At 44.8% G+C, this 18,019-nt stretch overlaps 2 protein-coding genes and 1 long non-coding RNA gene across 8 annotated transcripts in view; 2 read left to right on the top strand and 1 right to left on the bottom strand.

Moving 5' to 3' along the window:
* Nucleotides 1-13,185, top strand: part of Nek3 (NIMA related kinase 3) — a 29,567-nt gene extending 16,382 nt beyond the window's left edge. Inside the window, exons 10-16 of one of the 2 annotated variants that reach the window (XM_031339238.1) lie at nucleotides 1,067-1,139; nucleotides 4,908-4,954; nucleotides 8,080-8,173; nucleotides 9,432-9,575; nucleotides 10,437-10,571; nucleotides 11,882-12,005; nucleotides 12,702-13,185. In XM_031339238.1, the coding sequence (XP_031195098.1) occupies nucleotides 1,067-1,139; nucleotides 4,908-4,954; nucleotides 8,080-8,173; nucleotides 9,432-9,575; nucleotides 10,437-10,571; nucleotides 11,882-12,005; nucleotides 12,702-12,807 (723 nt within the window). In that variant the 3' untranslated portion in view covers nucleotides 12,808-13,185. Of the gene's footprint in view, nucleotides 1-1,066; nucleotides 1,140-4,907; nucleotides 4,955-8,079; nucleotides 8,174-9,425; nucleotides 9,576-10,436; nucleotides 10,572-11,881; nucleotides 12,006-12,701 lie in introns of both variants that reach the window. The other variant, XM_031339236.1, reaches the window with a different exon arrangement.
* Nucleotides 8,026-16,398, bottom strand: LOC116069001. The gene is made up of 2 exons (XR_004109795.1): nucleotides 16,244-16,398; nucleotides 8,026-8,553 (listed from the first exon to the last, which is right to left on the bottom strand). It is a non-coding gene; the product is annotated as an uncharacterized LOC116069001 (long non-coding RNA).
* Nucleotides 14,698-18,019, top strand: part of Nek5 (NIMA related kinase 5) — a 64,885-nt gene continuing 61,563 nt past the window's right edge. For all 5 annotated transcript variants that reach the window (XM_031339235.1, XM_031339232.1, XM_031339231.1 and 2 more), the window contains exons 1-2: nucleotides 14,698-16,264; nucleotides 17,580-17,717. In XM_031339235.1, the coding sequence (XP_031195095.1) occupies nucleotides 17,601-17,717 (117 nt within the window). In that variant the 5' untranslated portion in view covers nucleotides 14,698-16,264; nucleotides 17,580-17,600. The remainder of the gene's footprint in view (nucleotides 16,265-17,579; nucleotides 17,718-18,019) is intronic.

Here is an 18,019-nt window from a genome sequence, read left to right as displayed (position 1 = left end):
ACACACACTGCTCCATTACCTTTAGAACTCGCCTCTAGGCCAAATTGCTGGGCCCAAATACCTCCTGCCTGGAAATGCATGCCTTAAAGGTTTATAATCTCCCCCCTCCTTCTTAAAACGTAGTGGCTTGCATCATCTAGCTCCTGCCACCATCCTTGGCCATCTACCCATAGAGGAGGCTGCAGGCCGGAGCTGTCCCAGGCCTTACATCATTGCAGTGTCCTCTTTCCTCCAGCATGGCAGAAAAGCCCTTCTCTCTTTCCCTGCGTCTCCCTTTTCTCTCGGGTCTCGGGACCCGGAATTCCCACCTATACCTTCCACCCAGCAATGACTCGTGGCCTTCTTTATTAATAAATCAAGAACCAGTTAGGGACCTGGACCTTAGTGTCAAAACCTCCCCTTACATGGCTCCATCTCAGCTTCAGTGTGCTGGTTCCTCCGGATATTTTCTAGGCACATAAGGCTATCTATGTTTGTCTCAATGTTTAAATTATAATGTTACTTGTGTCTCCTCTTCCCCCTTTTTTGGAATAAGCATCAAACTTGGGCTGTGGTGTTTGGGTCAAAACTAGCCTCAAATTGGCAGGCTTGCCTCAGCCTCCCAGCTTGCAAGGCTTGCATTCATCTCCTTACATTTACTTATTATATTCATTTTTGATGTTGTTATTTTTCTTTTGTTTTGTTTTTTAAGACAGGGTTTCTCTCTATAGCCCTAGCTGTCTTGGAACTCACTTTGTAGACCAGGCTGGCCTTGAACTCAGAACTCTGCCCACTCTACCTCTCAAGCTCTGTGCTAAGAGGTGTACACCACCACACCTAGCTTGCATTTACTTTTAAAGGATGTTTTTCTTTTTCAAACTACAAGCGTTCTTGTGTTGAAGAGCATTGACAACTATAGGCATTATGGTGGTGTCTAAAGGAAAGTGTCTCTCTTTATCTGGATCTGGCCACGGTAGCTAGCAATCTCTGCTGTGTGGGCTAAGGCAGAGAGATCATATGTTCTGGGCTGGTGTGGGGTTTAGAGGAATGTTTTTCACATCTTTAAATTCTCAAATTTAAATTTCAGATTATCAGAGAATATGGAGAGCAGATATTAGATGAAATCAAAATATCCGAGCCCAAGAACATGAAAAAACGGGGTAAGAATTTGAGAGAGCTTACTTTACATGTCAGTTTTTAAAAGTATCATAAAAAAGAAACTAGAACTTTCAAGTTACTAGAACTGTCTATCAGAGATAGTCCTCGAATAGTTTTCTATGTCAGACATAATTTACTTCATTATAGAGTTTTAATATGCTTTCCTAGTGAGAGATCACTCCACACACTTAGAGATCCATAAGAAAAAGCTCTTTAAAATTAATGCATGGCTAGTTCTGGTGGTGCACAAGAGGGAGCCAGCCTCGGACAGAGTATTTTACCAGCTTCTATTGACCTTAAGTTTACACATTCCGCATGCATGTCATCCTTAACCCTCCTTCAGGTCCCAGTCCTAGATTATACTTAGAACAATGTAAACAGAGGCAGGAACGTTGATGTCTGGCCACTCGGGCAGATGAGAGATCAACACAGCAAAGATGCTGACTGAATTATTTAAGCACGCGAGGTTTGTTCTTTTCAGACAGCTGTTACCCAGGGACATCCTTCACACCTGGCAGAATTGTGCTTCTCCTGATAAGAACACAGGAGACTTAATAGCAGTCCAGGTCTTAGTGATGGTTGTGACCCTGAGCTGTCCCCTTATGCTTATGCTGCCTGTCAGAGGCATATTTCTTAGATATGATGGAGGGCCTAGTGGTCAGGGCTGTCTCCTTTTGTTATGGAAATGGGGCCTAGTTGGAGGTCAGTCTTGGTGAGCCCTAGAAACTCTCTCAGCAAGCCTACACTTCAGTTGTGGTACAGAATTTTCTTCCTATCACCTCTAACGAGCCTGCTTAATAAAGTTCTTATCATTCAGGCATATCGGAGGCCGAGCTCCTCTACCTAAATTCTTTCCTAAGAAATTAAGTCCTTCATAGCATCACTTTTATTACTTCAAGTTTTCTCTGTCTCCTTATTATACTTTTTAATTTTCCAGGGATGGATTAGAACCTAGATTAGATAGTTCAGTGATAGGAGAGTGTCTGTTTTGTAAGTTAGCATCTTATCTACTTGGACTTGTTATGGGTTAGATTGAAGGCTTCTGTGGGCTGACCTAGGGATCTAACCATGAAAAATACAACGGTAATGTTATAGCAAACTGAATTCTCAAGTTTCTGGTGGACCATTATACAAACTAATTTTTCAGAGGCAGAGCTCTTCCTACAGAGAATGTGGCTTTGGTTGGTGACAATCAGGGTAGGCTCACTGACTGTCAAGGATACCTCATGTGGTATAGGATGTCTGTCATGTGGGAGGTGTGCGTGTATGGGAACATGTGTATGTATATGCTTTTCATTAAGTTTGTGATCTTAAATCCCATCTAAAAAGATAAGATTTAGCAATTGAAAAATAAAATTTAGAAACAGAGCCTTTAAAAAAAGGTAATGACTAGCCAGGCGGTGGTGGCGCATGCCTTTAATCCCAGCACTTGGGAGGCAGAGGCAGGCGGATTTCTGAATTCGAGGCCAGCCTGGTCTACAGAGTGAGTTCCAGGACAGCCAAGGCTACACAGAGAAACCCTGTCTCAAAAAAAAAAAAAAAGGTAGCGACTACATAATGTTGGCATATAGATTCCATGCATCCGTAGCCTCCTCTGAACGAGCATCAAGTCTAATTTAACATCTCCTTTGGAACTTGTCATCTAAAGTTTCAAAGCACTTTTTAAAATTCTTTTTTAATCAGTGACTTCCTTCTGAAGAAGTTCAACAGAGATAATAGGTATGAGAAGAATACGAAGGATAGATCATTTCCTGGATGGAGCATTGTGGGTAACCAACCACTTGTGGGGTTCTGTATCATTGAGCTGTCCTCATTGACCACTTGTGGAAGCAGTTTGTTTGCTTTTCTGGGTTAGGTTGAAGGGCCACAGGAGCTATAAGCCAAGAACTGTAGACCAAACTCAAAGTATGTCTGTCACAGTATCACGGATGTAGCCTCAGTTTACCCTTCAGCATCGTCTCTGTCGCTCAAGAGTCAGCCGCTTACATTGCTTTGCAAGTTTGCTTTGATGACAGTTTTGCATCATGTGGTCACTTCCCAGGGTAGTAGGAAACACTGGGAAAGAAAGCACTAGGAGAAGTTTCAACATGTTTTGGAAAAATGTAGCTTTAGAATTTCCAAAATATATAAAGTGTACGGGAGTCAGCATGAGAGCCTCTCCAGGCGTCCCTAAAAAGCTTGGTTCAGCCGCCCATCCTCAGTCAGCCAGTCAGAGACAACAGTGAGAAGAGAAAGGAGGGTGTTCAGTGAGCCCAAACTGGGGAGAGGAACAAGGACCAGCCACTCGAGTTGTGGGGAAGAGGGCTGTCCCCGAAGCCAGGAGCCTAAAGAGAATGCAGCTGCAGGCAGATAAGACTCGCTCTATTCACTGCCACTCAGGCCACACAGAAGTCAGACGCTATCAGGAATCCATAGGACGTACACAGGCAGACAGATCTGTCTGCACACACAGGCTGAAGGCACTCGCCTCTGACATTGAGGCATATTTGTATGGAATCACACAAAGTGGCATTTTGCGGAGAGCAGATTACAAGACTGTAACTTTTGGGTTCCCTGGACACATGTGGTATCAGCCATCTGATGCTGATTCTATGTCTCCCCCGCCCCCCTCCCCTCCATGGCATTAGCCATCTTGGCCTATGCCAGATATCCTCTCAGTGCCATGTTGTCTAAATATAAAGTGGTTTGTATGGTCCTCTGTTCCCTTCATGCACACATAACCCCTGTCCACCTTCCAGGGTCATAACATGAGGTTCAAATTTACAGCCTGCAAGGGACATGCATGGGTCAGTGTCCTGGTCAAGGTGGCCCACCCATGATTGACCCATTCCTCTCTATTTCAGTCTCTCAGGTGTCAGAACCACGTGGAATCCCTTTCCAGGAGACAAGCTCTTTCTCTAGCTGCTCCAGGCTTCAGTCTTTCCCCTCTCCCAGCATGAGACTGAGGAAATGCCAGTTCCTAAGGGAGTTTTGTTCCCATAGTTTGGTGGGCAAGGAAAAGAATGTATAAACCTCTTTAGGATATCTTCATTGACTGTCACAAGACGAATAAAAGAGTGAGCAGAATAAAAGAGTGAGTGGAATGCTCACACCGTGGGACCATTTAGTCTCCAGACAGACAGTCAGGCCAGAAGTGAAGTCAGGCATGAGGGAGTGTACTTGACATGCTTACACTTGTGTTTTTATCGCCTGTCCATACAGGTATTCAATAGCAGTTTTTAATATGGTGAAGGAAACCAAGCATGGAGGCTTGTGCCTTTAATCCTAGCACTTTGAGGTGAGGCAGGAGGATCAAGTCTCAGGGCAGCCTGATCTACTATGCAAGTGAGGGCTATAGAGCAAAACCCTGCTTCAGAAAACAAAACAGCTAACAAAGACAAAAATCAGTAAAACATGGGGGTGCACATATCATAATTTCTCGGGTGACAGCATTATGCATGTTATGTAAGATCTCATCATTATGAATGAAACAACAGAAGTTGTCTCTCTTTCCATCTGGAGACTATTATGAGGCGTTCAAAGCTGGATACCCCCTCAGGTTAATGCTGTGGTCAACTATCCTTAAAATCTTTATTTGTCAGCCACCTAATGCCAGTGTTTGGGAGGCTGAAGGAGGACAGCCTGGGCTACATAGCGGGGGGCCTTTCTCAAAACACAAAATACCATGTGGGGTCCTCCTTACATGTTACATTCTAACATACCAGGGGGTGTGTTAGAATTTAATAAGATGAGCCTTCCTGTGTTTTCTTTTACCCTCTCTTTCTAAGCAGACCCCAACAGAGTCAGGAAAGCTCTGGAAGATGAAGCAAATGCCGTGGTAAGTGCTTTAAAATTGAATTTGTGAAGCATGCATCTGGTGAGCATCAGCTGTGGTGACGCTTGTGAGGTTTCAGGCCTGGGCCCCCTTCAGTTAAGAGCCCCACCCCCTTCAGTTAAGAGCAAGGCGTCCAGTCGCTGTTGCCCTGCACTGCTTCCTGAGCTCTGTGGACCTTCATTAGTCTTTGATTCCATTCTTGATTGCCAATGGCAGTGGTATGGATACAGATAGGACAGAACACAGTTCTGCCTCCTGACACAAACATTTTGTTTGAGCTTGCTTTCTGTTTCGTTTTGCTTTCCTTGAGATAAAATGTATATAACCAAACATTTTGGCATTTTAACAATTTATTTGTTTTGAGACAGTATTTTGTACCTTTCTCCTTGGTGTCACAAAGTATCCACAGAATAAACTAAAGGAAGCTGTCCACCCCAGCAGGGAACTTGGAAGCTGGGAGGTTCTGGAAGCAGAGAGCTGGGCCTGCTCTCTCCTTTCTGTCTTTTGCATTCAATCCAGGACATCAGCCCAGGGATGTCCAACACCCAAAGTGGGCCAGGCCCTCCCCCATTGAACAGTAATTAAGAAAATACCCTACAGCTGGATCTCATGGAGGCATTTCCTCAACTGAGGCTCTCTCTGCTCCCGGATAACTCTTAGCTTGTGTCAAGTTGAGGTGAATCTTGCCATCACAGAACTCATGCAGGATCTGCCCCCCCTGTGCCTTATTACATTCGGTTCTCAAGGTTCATCCATATTGCAGCATGTATCAGAATCTTATTCCCATTTTAGCCTTGACATTTTTCTGTTCCAAAGTTTGTAGTCCCCTTTGAGTTATCCTGTGAATCAAGTTGACATTTTTCAGTCAAGATCCTGCTGGTCGTTTTGAGCCCAGAGCAGCTGTGACACTGTGTTCCACTAATGGTTTGATAAAGCCTTGGACAGTGGCAGCAGGTCTCCTTCCCACAGCGCCCACCTCCACAGATCAGCTGTGATTCATGGGCTTTCCGCTTTCCCCTTCTTTGATGCTTTGTATAGCTTTCTTCTTTTGAAGTGCTGAGATCAAGCGGAGGGGCTTTACTAAACTTCTGAGCTGCATTCCCTAGCATCCAAACTTTTAATTAAAAAGGCTAAAAAGATAGCCAGGCAGGAGGGTCAAAAGTTTGAAGCCACTGTTGAGAGCCCAGATCGGGGGTAAAGATGCACTGTCAACCGATTATTCCATTATGAAATTTACTAGTAGTTAAAGTCACAGAATGTCTAGTGAACTTCAGATTGTAATGTCTCAGGATTATGTGGCTGTAAGTAGAACATAATACCCCGAGGCCATACATTAAAATATTGCTACACTAGGTTATATTTTAGATTTATGGAAGCATATTTTACATATAATAACGTCTACCCATTTTTAGCATATAGTTTGGTGGATTTTGGTGATCTGATTGAGTGAGGTAGTCGTATAGTTGGCACCACGTAAGAATTTAGACGTTCAGCTCATCTGAAGAGTTTGTGTCCCCTTTGCAGAGGACCTCTGACCCTGGCCTTTGGGAACTGTATGTTGTTAATGCGTGTGTTGCTTAACTCTGGGGACATGTTCTGAGAAGTGCATTCTTTGGTGATTTCGTCATCGTGCAGACATCCTAGAGGGGCTCCAGGGTCATTCAGGCTTGTTCTACCCTAGAAGGCCACTGGCCAGAGGGCAACCCTGTAACCATGAGTGGACAGTTCATCAAGGGCCTTCAGATGAAAGGGTACCATTGTGAGCATAGTGAAGAATGAAATAATCCAGGGCTGAGGCAGTGAGAGTGTCCTGTAGGCCACCCTGGAAACAGAAGACCACAGAGGACGATGCTCAGGGGCCTGCTCCTAGGGGCATGCTTGGGAGCTCTCATACAGCCCAGACCCAACTGCCTGAGAAAGGTGCCACCACAGTGGGTTGGGCCTCCTACATCAACGAATAATCAAGACAGCCCTCCCCCAGACACATCACAGGCCACTGTCAAGTGGGCAGTAACCAGTTGAAACTTCCTTCTCAGATGACTATAGACTGTGTTAAGTTGAGATTAAACCTAACTAGGACAGTTGGCATCCCCTGAGGGTTTTCAGCCTCCCCTTCCTACAACTGCTTCCCGATTCTGGTGGATTTTGGAATCAACCGTATGCTGAGCCATCACTGTGAAGTAATGTTTTGTGTCCCCTGGATGTGTCAAAAAGAATTTTGAGAACCACTGTATAAGAACAAGAAAACTCAAGTGTGCCAGCATCCTGTTCATTATGTAGTAAGCCAGTAGCCGATAAGCCATGCCTGGGACCATCCCCTCTCTGAATATGCCCATACTTAGGACTACCCATGCAGTGTGTTACTATACTGCATGAAATAATGGGTTTAGACCATTCAGAGAAGTATGATTTAATCAAATTTCTGTTAGAGTTTTATATGGTGGAGTGGGGGTCTTCGGAATGAATATTCAAAGGCCCTGGGTGAACAACTCATCTTTTAAGGGTTTTTTTTTTAATTACCTTTATTTAATTATTGGGGGTGGGGTCACATGTGCTGTGGTGTTGCTATGGTGGTCAGAGGGCAGTTTGCTGGAGTTGATTCTCTTAGCAGCATGTGTTCTTAAACTGCTGAGTCATCTCTCTCCAGGCTTTTCATCTTAATCATTTTTGGGTATACAGGTCAATAGTATCTACACTAATATACACTAATGCCTGGCTACTTTTAAAAATATAGCTACACAAGTGGCAGAGCAGGGTAGAGAAAGAGTTAAGAGAGGGAACATGAAGTTAAATATGTAAGAAGGTAGGGAGAATCGGGAAGGAGGGTGGGGAACCCATGAAAGAAAAAAAAAACTAGTATCTCTGCTGTTTATATTTATGTGTGTGTGTGTATACACATATATCCTGTAATAGCTACTGGTATGTATGGACATTAATATATATGTCTGTGAGCAAACATTCATATACACATATATGTATATGATTATTAATATGCTGATATTTGGGTTTCTATGACTTAATGTTTTTAGTGCATTAATTTTTAGTTAAAATAGCTGGTTACATATACATTTACATTTCTGTAGTAACAAAAACATTATTTAATCACTATTTTAAAATCTTTTATAAAGCAAGAGGAAGAACATGGTAGAAAGTGTAGCCACACTGAATTGGAAAGCACTCATAGAAACCCAGTTGGAGACGCGTTGGGAAGAGGGAATGCAGGTAAGTTAATAAATTCTAACCGCTCCTCACGTAGGGAGTGTGGAATTGTGAGCGAGTGCATGCCAGTGCTCACTCACTTGGTCTTGGGTGTCTTAGGTTTCTTTAGCAAGCTTGCAGGTGGATAGTTACTTGCTCACTAGGAATTAATATTAGGGAATATTTCAATCAGCTGCTAAAAAGAGACAGTAAGGTCTGGAGGATGGCTCTGTGGCTAAGACCACTGACTGGGCTTCCATAGGACCTGGATTCAATTCCAGCACCCACACAGGAGTTCACAGCTTTCTGCAGCATCACTTCCAGGGGATCCAATGCTCTCTTCTGGCCTCTACGGGCACCAAGCACTCACGTGGTCTGTACGCAGACATAGACAGGCAAAATACCTAATAACACACAATTTAGAAAAGCGAGATTAAAGGCTGGGGGCGTGGTTTGGTAATAGAGTTCATGCTCTCGTGCTGGGGCTCTAGGTAAAAACCCCGGGGCCTGCAAAACAGTGAAGAAGAGGAAAGAAGGGAGGAAGACAAGGCGCGTGTCAGTGAGATCCGAGTGTAGCACGCATTGTGTGAGAGTCAGTGAGAGTCGAGTGCAGCACGCATTGTGTGAGAGTCAGTGAGAGTCGAGTGCAGCACGCATTGTGTGAGTGTCAGTGAGAGTCGAGTGCAGCACGCGTTGTTGGGAGAGTCAGTCAGTGAGATCCGAGTGCAGCACGCATTGTGTGAGTGTCAGTGAGATCTGAGTGTAGCACGCATTGTGTGAGAGTCAGTGAGAGTCGAGTGCAGCACGCATTGTGTGAGTGTCAGTGAGAGTCGAGTGCAGCACGCGTTGTGTGAGAGTCCTTGGGAGTTTCATTTCTGTACGCCATGCAAAGGTTAATGATATGCATGTTCTATTGCATCCATTTTGCCAGTTCATTCTCAGTTGAGCTGTCATTTGCATGACCTCACTCAAGATTGTTGCTGTTGCCTTTGTTCCTGAGACTGGACAGGACTCTTGCTTCGTCTGAGTTTGAAAGACAAGAAATGCCTCTGCCCTGTTAGAGTGCATGTGCACATGTGGATGAATAAACAGGGGTCTGAGTTTGAAAGACAAGAAATGCCTCTGCCCTGTTAGAGCGCATGTGCACATGTGGATGAATAAACAGGGGTCTGAGTTTGAAAGACAAGAAATGCCTCTGCCCTGTTAGAGTGCATGTGCACATTGGATGAATAAACAGGGTGACGCTGTTGACCTTTGATCCTTTTCCACATCTGAGAATCAGGTAGCCCACCGGAGCGCCAGAGGCATACCAGTCCAGCAAGCCCTCACAGGCAGCGGTGGGAGAGACGCGGTCCCAGTTCTGCTCTAGCAGCTTTGGAGAAAGCATCCATCCTTAGTTCCAGTTTCATGGCAGAGGATGACAGAGGTTAGTACCATCAACATCCCTTGGAGTCTGGTTCATGCATGCTCAGGCGCCTCCTGTGACATTCGTGTAACACCCACATCTACCTACACACTTTAAATAATCTCTAGACCGGTTGTACGTGAGGCCACATAAATGCCATGTTTATGTGGAGTTGCCACAGCTGCACTGTTTCTATGTGTATGTAATATGTTCAATACAGACTTAACTTTTATTTATTTTAATTTTATTTGTGCGTGTGTCTGTCCGTGTGACGACATGTGCATATGTTTGTTTGTTTTTTCGAGACAGGGTTTCTCTGTGTAGCCCTGGCTGTCCTGGAACTCACTCTGTAGACCAGGCTGGCCTCGAACTCAGGAATCCACCTGCCTCTGTCTCCCAAGTGCTGGGATTAAAGGCGTGTGCTACCATTGCCTGGCTGACATGTGCATTTGTGGATGAAGCCAGAAGCGGGTGTCGGAGCCCTCAGAGCTAACGTTACAGGCATTTGTGAGCTTCCCAGTGAGGATGACAGGAGCTGAACTCTGTCTCTTAACTACTGAGCCGTCTCTCTAGCTCCAAGACTTAACTCTTAAAAAATATCTTAGATCCAAACCTCTGGAGCCTGTGGATATGCCGAGAAGACTGGAGTCAGACTGAATGTTACTGTTTTACTACAGAGCATTCTATAGAAAAGCCATGCCAGGGTTTGAGTTTATATCACAATGTCTGCAAGAGACATTTGGCACTCCTTGTGTAAGTGAGTGAACTAGACTTTTAGTGAGAGTCAAATGTAATCACAATATGCTTGAAATATGATATGAAAGATAGATGCTACAAAATCTTTTTTTAATACCTGCTACTAATGCCCTTCTTTACAACTAGGTGGTTCTGTAATAAAGTACAGTGAAGAAAATGCCCGTAAGCAGTGGGTCAGAGAGCCCCCTGAGGCCTTGTTGTCAATGCTGAAGGATGCTGATCTCAGCCAGGCATTTCAAACATATACAATATATAGACCAGGTAATGTTTGTCTGTTATATAATCATACGGATACATTGAATTAAAAAAAAATGAGGTAAAATATGAATAAAATCGACCATCTCAATAACTTTTAAAAAGATTTATTTGTATTTATGTGTCTATGTCCATGTTAGTGAATGTACGTGTATATGGGTGCCCAGGGAGGCCAGAAGAGGGGGTCAGGTTAGTTGTGAGGCACTGTGTAGGTGCTGGGAAACAAAGATCCCCCGAAGAGCAGCCAGTGTTCTTAACTGCTGAGCCGCCTCTCCCTGGGTCCTTCACCTCTCTGATCTTTGAGGATGCAGTTCAGTAGCTTTACATTCCTGCATATTATTACTGGCCCCCAAATTCTGTTTCTTTGCAAAACTGGAGCTGCACACATTAACTAATAGACCATTGAACTAAGCTGTATCCGCAGCCCAGGAATTGCCACTTTTGCCATGTAAATGTACACTTGTTATGGGAATACCTCAAGATTTCTCTCGAATTTGTGGTATTGAATAGAGTTTTAAAGTGAAGGACGGTGGTTAGGGTTTGTTTGTTTGTTTGTTTGTTTGAGATGGGTTTCTCTGTGTTGCCCTGGCTGTCCTAGAACAGGCTGCTTTGAACTCAGAGATCCACCTGCCTATGCCTGCCAAGTACTGGAATTAAAGACATGCACCACTGCCCAGCCAGGGTTTAAGTTTTAAGATGTATTTTCATCAAACCTAAACAATCATTTATAATATAGTCCTTAAGACTTCAGATAATAAAAAAGAGATAGTAGTTAGCTCAAGGCCTCATGCATGTTAGACAAAGCACTCCATCAACCCTCTTTTAATCATAATCTATATTAGCCACTCGATTAAACATTCTTCAATGAAACACAGATAACTAAATGTCTTGCAACATCATCAAACCTGCCATGCTGTTACAGGTTCTACTTGACATAATTTATCTTGGATTTTAAGTAAGCAAGGAGATTTTTGGAATTTAAGTTATTTATTATCTGTTTTGAGACAGGATCTCCCCAAATTGCTCAGACTGTAATATAGATTTCTTACATTTAAAGGTTTTTAGTGCATATTCTGCCTCTTCTGGAGACAGAGTTGCTTTAAAACTTAATCCGCATTCTGATACTTCCTGGGTCTATTGTCTACCCAAATTATGACGAGTAAATACTGTTTAAATTGGCTGTCTTCCCCAGGCATGATGGCTCTGGGCTGTAGTCCTAACGTTTGGAGATCAAGACCAGTCTGGGCAAAATAGTGAGACCTCATTTAAAGCTCAGTGGGTAAACTGCCACACTTTCTGTTGCTGTTCCCCTGAAGGTGCAGAAGGATTCCTGAAAGGTCCCCTTTCTGAAGACACAGCATCAGACAGTGTCGACGGTGATCTCCATTCTGTCAGTTTAGACCCAGAGAGATTTGCACCTTGGCTGGATGAAGAAGACACGTACGTTGTAGTAGACCTAGAGTGCTTTAATTGGGGAGTGGAATACACGCCGTACCATACTGCAGTAATTCCAGATTTAGTAAGAGCTGTACCACTTTTCATTCTAAACAGCACCTCTGTTTGCTGCTGTGTGGTGCTGTGTGGTGGGCAATACTAGCATTTCACCATGAATTCCCGGCTGCATCCTACACACAGTATTTTTTCACCTGGACTTCTTGCTTTTGTTTCTGAGTTCTGAGACCTTTAGGCTCCTCTGTATCAGCTTCCTAGTGCTGGGATGTGTGCATGTGCATCAGGCCCCTCCTGCATCAGCTTCCTAGTGCTGGGATGTGGGCATCAGGCCCCTCCTGCATCATCTTCCTAGTGCTGGGATGTGGGCATCAGGCCCCTCCTGCATCATCTTCCTAGTGCTGGGATGGGGGCATCAGGCCCCTCCTGTATCAGCTTCCTAGTACTGGGATTTGTGCATGTATAACTATGTCTGGTTTTTATTTTATAATACATTAGGTTAAAAAAATACCACAGTGACACTTTTTTTAGAACATGTTTTTTTTTCTCTACTTGATTACCTTATGGAATAGAGTTGTCAAAAACTTAAACATTGTATGGCAGAATTCTTTATTGAATTCACTAACAAGCATAGACCGTGCCCCTGATATAGAGACTTATCATCCAAATTGGTTTTCTTTCCCCCAGGGACTTTGAGGAAGATAACGAAAACCCTGATTGGGTGTCAGAACTAAAGAAGCACGTAGGATGGCAGGATGGTCCTGGTGGACAACTCCTCGGAGAACATGCTTGAGCCATGTTGGGAGACACTGGCAAGACACTGATGGCTGGGAACGGAAGTGAGGATTGTGAAAATGCATCACAGCTTACAAAGCCATCCAGAATCCTTGTGAGATTTCAAACACAAGGCAGGTCTAGCAGATGCTGCGAGCCTTGCGTTCTGACAGAATGGAGGTGCAGTGCTTGCCTGCTGGCCACCATGTGTGTGACGGTAGGAAATGACTTAACTCCTTTGATCTTGACAAGAGAGTAACAACGCCTACCTCATAGGAACACTGACTGAGACAGTTGAACGGACACTGAGCCATCCAGTGGCCGTTGTCCACAATTTCCACGTAACACTCTCACATTCCCTGAAGGTTTAAGGATCCAAATACATTAAGCTATGGCATAACAGTGTGTGCTGTTTTTCAGTAATACCCGGTTTGGATATGCTTCAAGATGATTTCCAGTGATATTTACAACTACCGGCTGCCCTTCAGTGTTCCTCGGAGCCTTTACAAAAGGGTCAGAGGTCAGGGGATCAGCCATGGAAGGAGTGGGTGGGATCTAGAGCTTGCCAGAAGGCTGCTGTCCTGGCGTGGAGGCAGGAATCCAGCTGAAGAGGCGCAACAGAAGTCAGAAACTAGAACATGTTATGCAAGGAAGTGGGGTGCCATGTACATACATACTGGGTGCTGGACCCCCTCATCTAATGCTGTGAAACTTTAGAGAAGGGAGATTCTTCTCCAAAGAAGAAACAGGGCTCTCCTCACCCCATATGGCGAAGAGCAGGTAGAATCGTCGTCTAGTCATTTTCCAGGACCTGCTGAAATGCCAGCTATAAGTGACTTATAGTTAACCCCTCTCCCTTTTTTCAATGCTGGGGATCAAACCCAGGACCTTATGAATGTCAGGCAGGTATTGTACCACAGCTACACCCCAGCCCATCTTTGCTTTCTCCTAACATGCAAAGGCTGCTGTGTAAATCTGCACCCCACCTGGACACCTCCTTGAACTTAGTCTCCCATGGTCCTGAAGTCTGTCTGTCTGTCCTTGTCCTTTCTGAGGAGTGCTGATTAGGTATTTTGTTTTTATCCTCAATTTGGGTGCATCCAGCGTTCTTCACAAAGGTAAGGTGTGTCCACCTCATGTCCTGTCAAGGCGTACATGACGTCATCTCGGCATGCCTCTGATGCTGCTTGCTCTGAGCAGTACTTACTCAGTTCCTCTTAGGCTTCCCCACCATCACAGGTACTAAGTTCCGTGTCCCTGTCAGTTCTCTGCCACTAACTCCGGCCACACTGGAGCTGAGAGGATTTAAGTCCTACCTCTGTTGGTCCAGGAATGCAATGTTACATCGAGTCATGGGTTTGGCTGCTTCATTGTTTCCAGGTGGTTCCTGTGCCCTCTTGTGAAGTTCTTGCCCTTTTACTAACAAGATGAAGCAGGATCAACCTCTACCTTCTCTGTTCCAGCCCCAGAATCAACCATTCCCCGTGCCCCCGGAAGAAGCCATGGTTCCTCTCACTGGGTTAGGACCCGGTGTCGGAGTGTTGCGTATGTTTGCTGAGTACACTGGCTGCTCCTGGGATATCTTCACCCTGTCTACATATCCATGTCCTGCCCATCCCCATCTGTATGAAGTCAAGCACTGCCGCCTCTTACAGAAGTCATTGCGTAATTCAGGCTTCTCTTCTTGCTCTTTTCCTATGTCTGCTCTCCCTGATGGTGAAGAACACGGCTTGCAACCATCTGCTTGGTTGTTCAGACCAGTACACGTCCAGAGCAGTGTCCAAATCGTTCACTCTCAATGCTGTGAGGAACCAGTTAGCATCTAGAGTGCAGAGCCTGTGTGTGGCTTCTGTTGTTAGCTTTACCCTTCCTAGCTCGGTACCTTAAATGTTAGCTCCCCATTTTCCTGACGATGTTTCATGCTCAAGAAAGCATCGTCTCTAATAGTATTCCCAAGACATCCAACTTCCATAGATGCCATCCCCCACGCCTCTGACCACTCTAATTCCTGGATACAGACATTGCAACCCATCGGAGAAAGCAAACTCGAAATCATCTGTGTATCTTACCGCTGAGAGTGAGTCGGATTATAAATCCTCTTGAAAATCAGATGATTTCGATGTTATACTAAACTTCCTTGTGGCTGCTTACCTGGGTAAGATTTGCCATCCCCGATAGCTTTTAAAAAGAAAGGGGATTGGGAATAGCACACATCTTTCAACAGGGAGGCAGAGGCAGGCTCTCAACCTCCCTGAGTTCCAGGCCAACCAGGGGCACATACTGAAACCCAGTCTACAGGAGGGAGAAAAAAGAAAGAGGAGGTGAACTTCATTCTAAGAAGTCCTTGGTTGTCCATGTGGAGTCCATTAGAGTTTTAAGGAATTAGTTTCCAAGATAATTTGGTTTTAAAATTTTCTTTTAATCAGTTGTATACTACTAGAAAACAAAACAGATGCTGTGGCTAGGAAATGTTAATTTTCATTTATATGCTTCTTTTAGAACATGATGATCAGTAAGAATTTCAAACATTAAGAGGATTATATTGTTATAAAATTCTGTCCCAGGAAGTAGAATGTAGATAAAGGAGGAAAAGGGGTAGTAATGTACATTTTTAGAGAAGTGAGCTTTTTGGGGGAGGGGAGCATGGATAATGGGGGGATATAAAATGGTCACGGGTCTTAGATTCCACTGGATATGGCTGTCTTGCTTGTGTGAGTGTTTACAACCCTGAAAGTTGTATATCTCCCACAGGTAATCTACTGCAACTTGCCCATCAGTAGGAAATGCTAGGTTTCAGACCCCTGAGCAGCATCCAGTGGGCCCAGGGCCTTTTCTCACATACACCTCTCAGCAGTAATTAAGACCTTGCATGAGAAACATACTTCCTCCTGAGAGTATGTTACAGCTGAACACAGCTTAGCATGCCGGGAACCGTAAGAATCCTCCACCCCAGCTCCGTGCGCAAAAGGCAAACCAGAAATCAGGTCCAAGGTTTCCAAAACCATCTGCCGTTCATAGAATTCTGGAAAATGGCCAACCTACCCCACTCCCTGGAATCTGAAGCGTGCAACAAGAATCTGACATATCTTCCACCCGGAAGTTTTGGGAAAGTTCTCCCCGCTCCCTACTCTCCATTACAAAACCAGTTCTCAGACCTTACATGGCCTTCACCTGCCACCCTCTGACACTAAGCTTACAGGTTACCAACTCTCAGACCAATCAAAGTGTGCTTGCCCCGCTTTGAGGTCCAACTCAGCCTTTCGTTTTCCTCCTCTGACTTAGTTATTATATAGCACAGGAGTGTGAAGACCGGGGCACCTGCAGATGAGCACTGGGGTTCTCTGCTCCCGCCCAGCACTCCGCCCACTTCCCCCTCCCCCGGGGGTGGCCCTGCCCCTGCGTCTGAGAGGCTTAGCTGCTGGAGAACCGATTCTTTTGGACACTACCATACTCACTGCATAAAGCCCGCTGAGCAGGTAAGCTGAGCCCAATGTGTTCATTTTTCAGGAGCTGTTGTGGGCCCCTGGAAGCCGCAGGGAGAGAAATGGGAATCCAGGCAGGAGGAGACCCGCCAGCAACTAGGAAGCCCGCTCACTGGGCTGCGTCGGTTTCCATGGCAACGCACAAGCTACAAAGTCCCGAACTCTGGTCCCCCGCCCACGTGCTGGCGGTCGCCTCCGCTGACAACTTGTGGAACCAGACTTGAAAATTTATGAAAACAACCTGCCCAGTAGACCACCCAAGTTTTAGAAGTCTGCATTGTGCCGGAGGCAGGAGGGTGACAAACTCAAGGCCCATGTGAACAGTGAACAGCTCAGACCTGTTTCAAAAATAGGCTTCCGAAAGGATTAGGTGTAAAGCTCAGTAGTACAATGTTTACCCAGCGTGTATGCAGTCCTGGGTTCGCGTCCCAGTACAGCAAAATAAAAAACTTTTATGCCCTAACTGTGGCATAAAAGGGAGACGGGAAGAAATCAACCTACAGCGGAGTGCGTATTTCCACCTGTAAACACCCATAGCTGGTTGCCAGGACAATCACCTGACCGCCGTTGCTATGACTCTGGATCTCCCACTGGTTGCAGTCCTACAGCCAGAAGACAGGGTGTTTTTCCAAATTGGGGCGCAATTCGTAGGAAAATCCCCAGACGCAACCAAGCCTTGGTTTATATTCCTAGGAAATCCAGTACTACTTAATCCCTCTTAGATAGCCGTGATAGTTTGGTTCTAGAGACTGATAATGACGAATTAGGTTTTCCTTTACCTAAGTATATGCAGAGGCTTTTGGATTCCTTGTTGTGTGGGACCAAGGACTTCTGAATGCCATGGGTAGTACCTATGGCCCTAACTACATCTTAAATACCGCAATGCCCCCGCATCTCTAGAACCCCAAACACCAACAGATTTCCCAGGTTTCCGTGTAGAGGGCAGGACGTCCCCACTAAGATCTGAACTGTGCTTGCCTCGCCCTTAGACTTCCTGCTTTTTAGAAAACCACCCACCCGGGACGAGGTGTCTTTCCTTCAAACACAAGTAATTTTCCACTTGAGAAGCTAGAGAAGAAAGGCTTTGTGAGGTGGTGAATCGACTAAGATCAGAAAGCTGAATTAAAATCTGGCATGATCTTGGAGTCCACTGAACTAAACCCCTTTCTGCCACGTTACCTGTGGCCATAAGTTTCTTGAGTGTGTCTGAAAAGCTGGGTGGAAAGCCTTAACAAACAGTTCCTTTGCTTTTCATCCATCTTCTGCTGGCTAGTCGTCATGTACAGTAAAGGTTTATTCTTCATTTTAGGAAGCTCTGACGTCTGGAACCATGGATAAATTTGCCTTGATTAAGATCATTGGGGAAGGCACTTTTGGGAAGGTGTACTTGGCTAAAGATAAATCAGAAAGCCGTCACTGTGTCATAAAAGAGATCAGTTTGACAAAGGTAAAGTTAAGAAGTTTGAATTTTAGATAATTTTAAGTGGCATATCTAGCTTTAAAATTAATTAATTAAGTAATTAATTATGTGTATATATGTGTGCTTGTGTGAGTTTATGGGCACCATGTGACTGCAAGCACCTGCAGAGGTCAGAGGTCATTGGAAGCCCCTGAACTTGATTTACTGAGTCACCTGACTGGGTGCTAAGAATTGATCCCAGGCCTTCAGGGGGAGCAATGAGTACTGAATCAACTCTCCAGCCCCCATATTTTTTTCTGTGTTTGTTTACTTTTTTTTTTTTTTTTTTT

Source organism: Mastomys coucha, unplaced genomic scaffold, assembly GCF_008632895.1.
Source record: "Mastomys coucha isolate ucsf_1 unplaced genomic scaffold, UCSF_Mcou_1 pScaffold22, whole genome shotgun sequence".
Classification (NCBI taxonomy): domain Eukaryota; kingdom Metazoa; phylum Chordata; class Mammalia; order Rodentia; family Muridae; genus Mastomys; species Mastomys coucha.
This window is presented reverse-complemented; position numbering and strand designations above follow the sequence as displayed.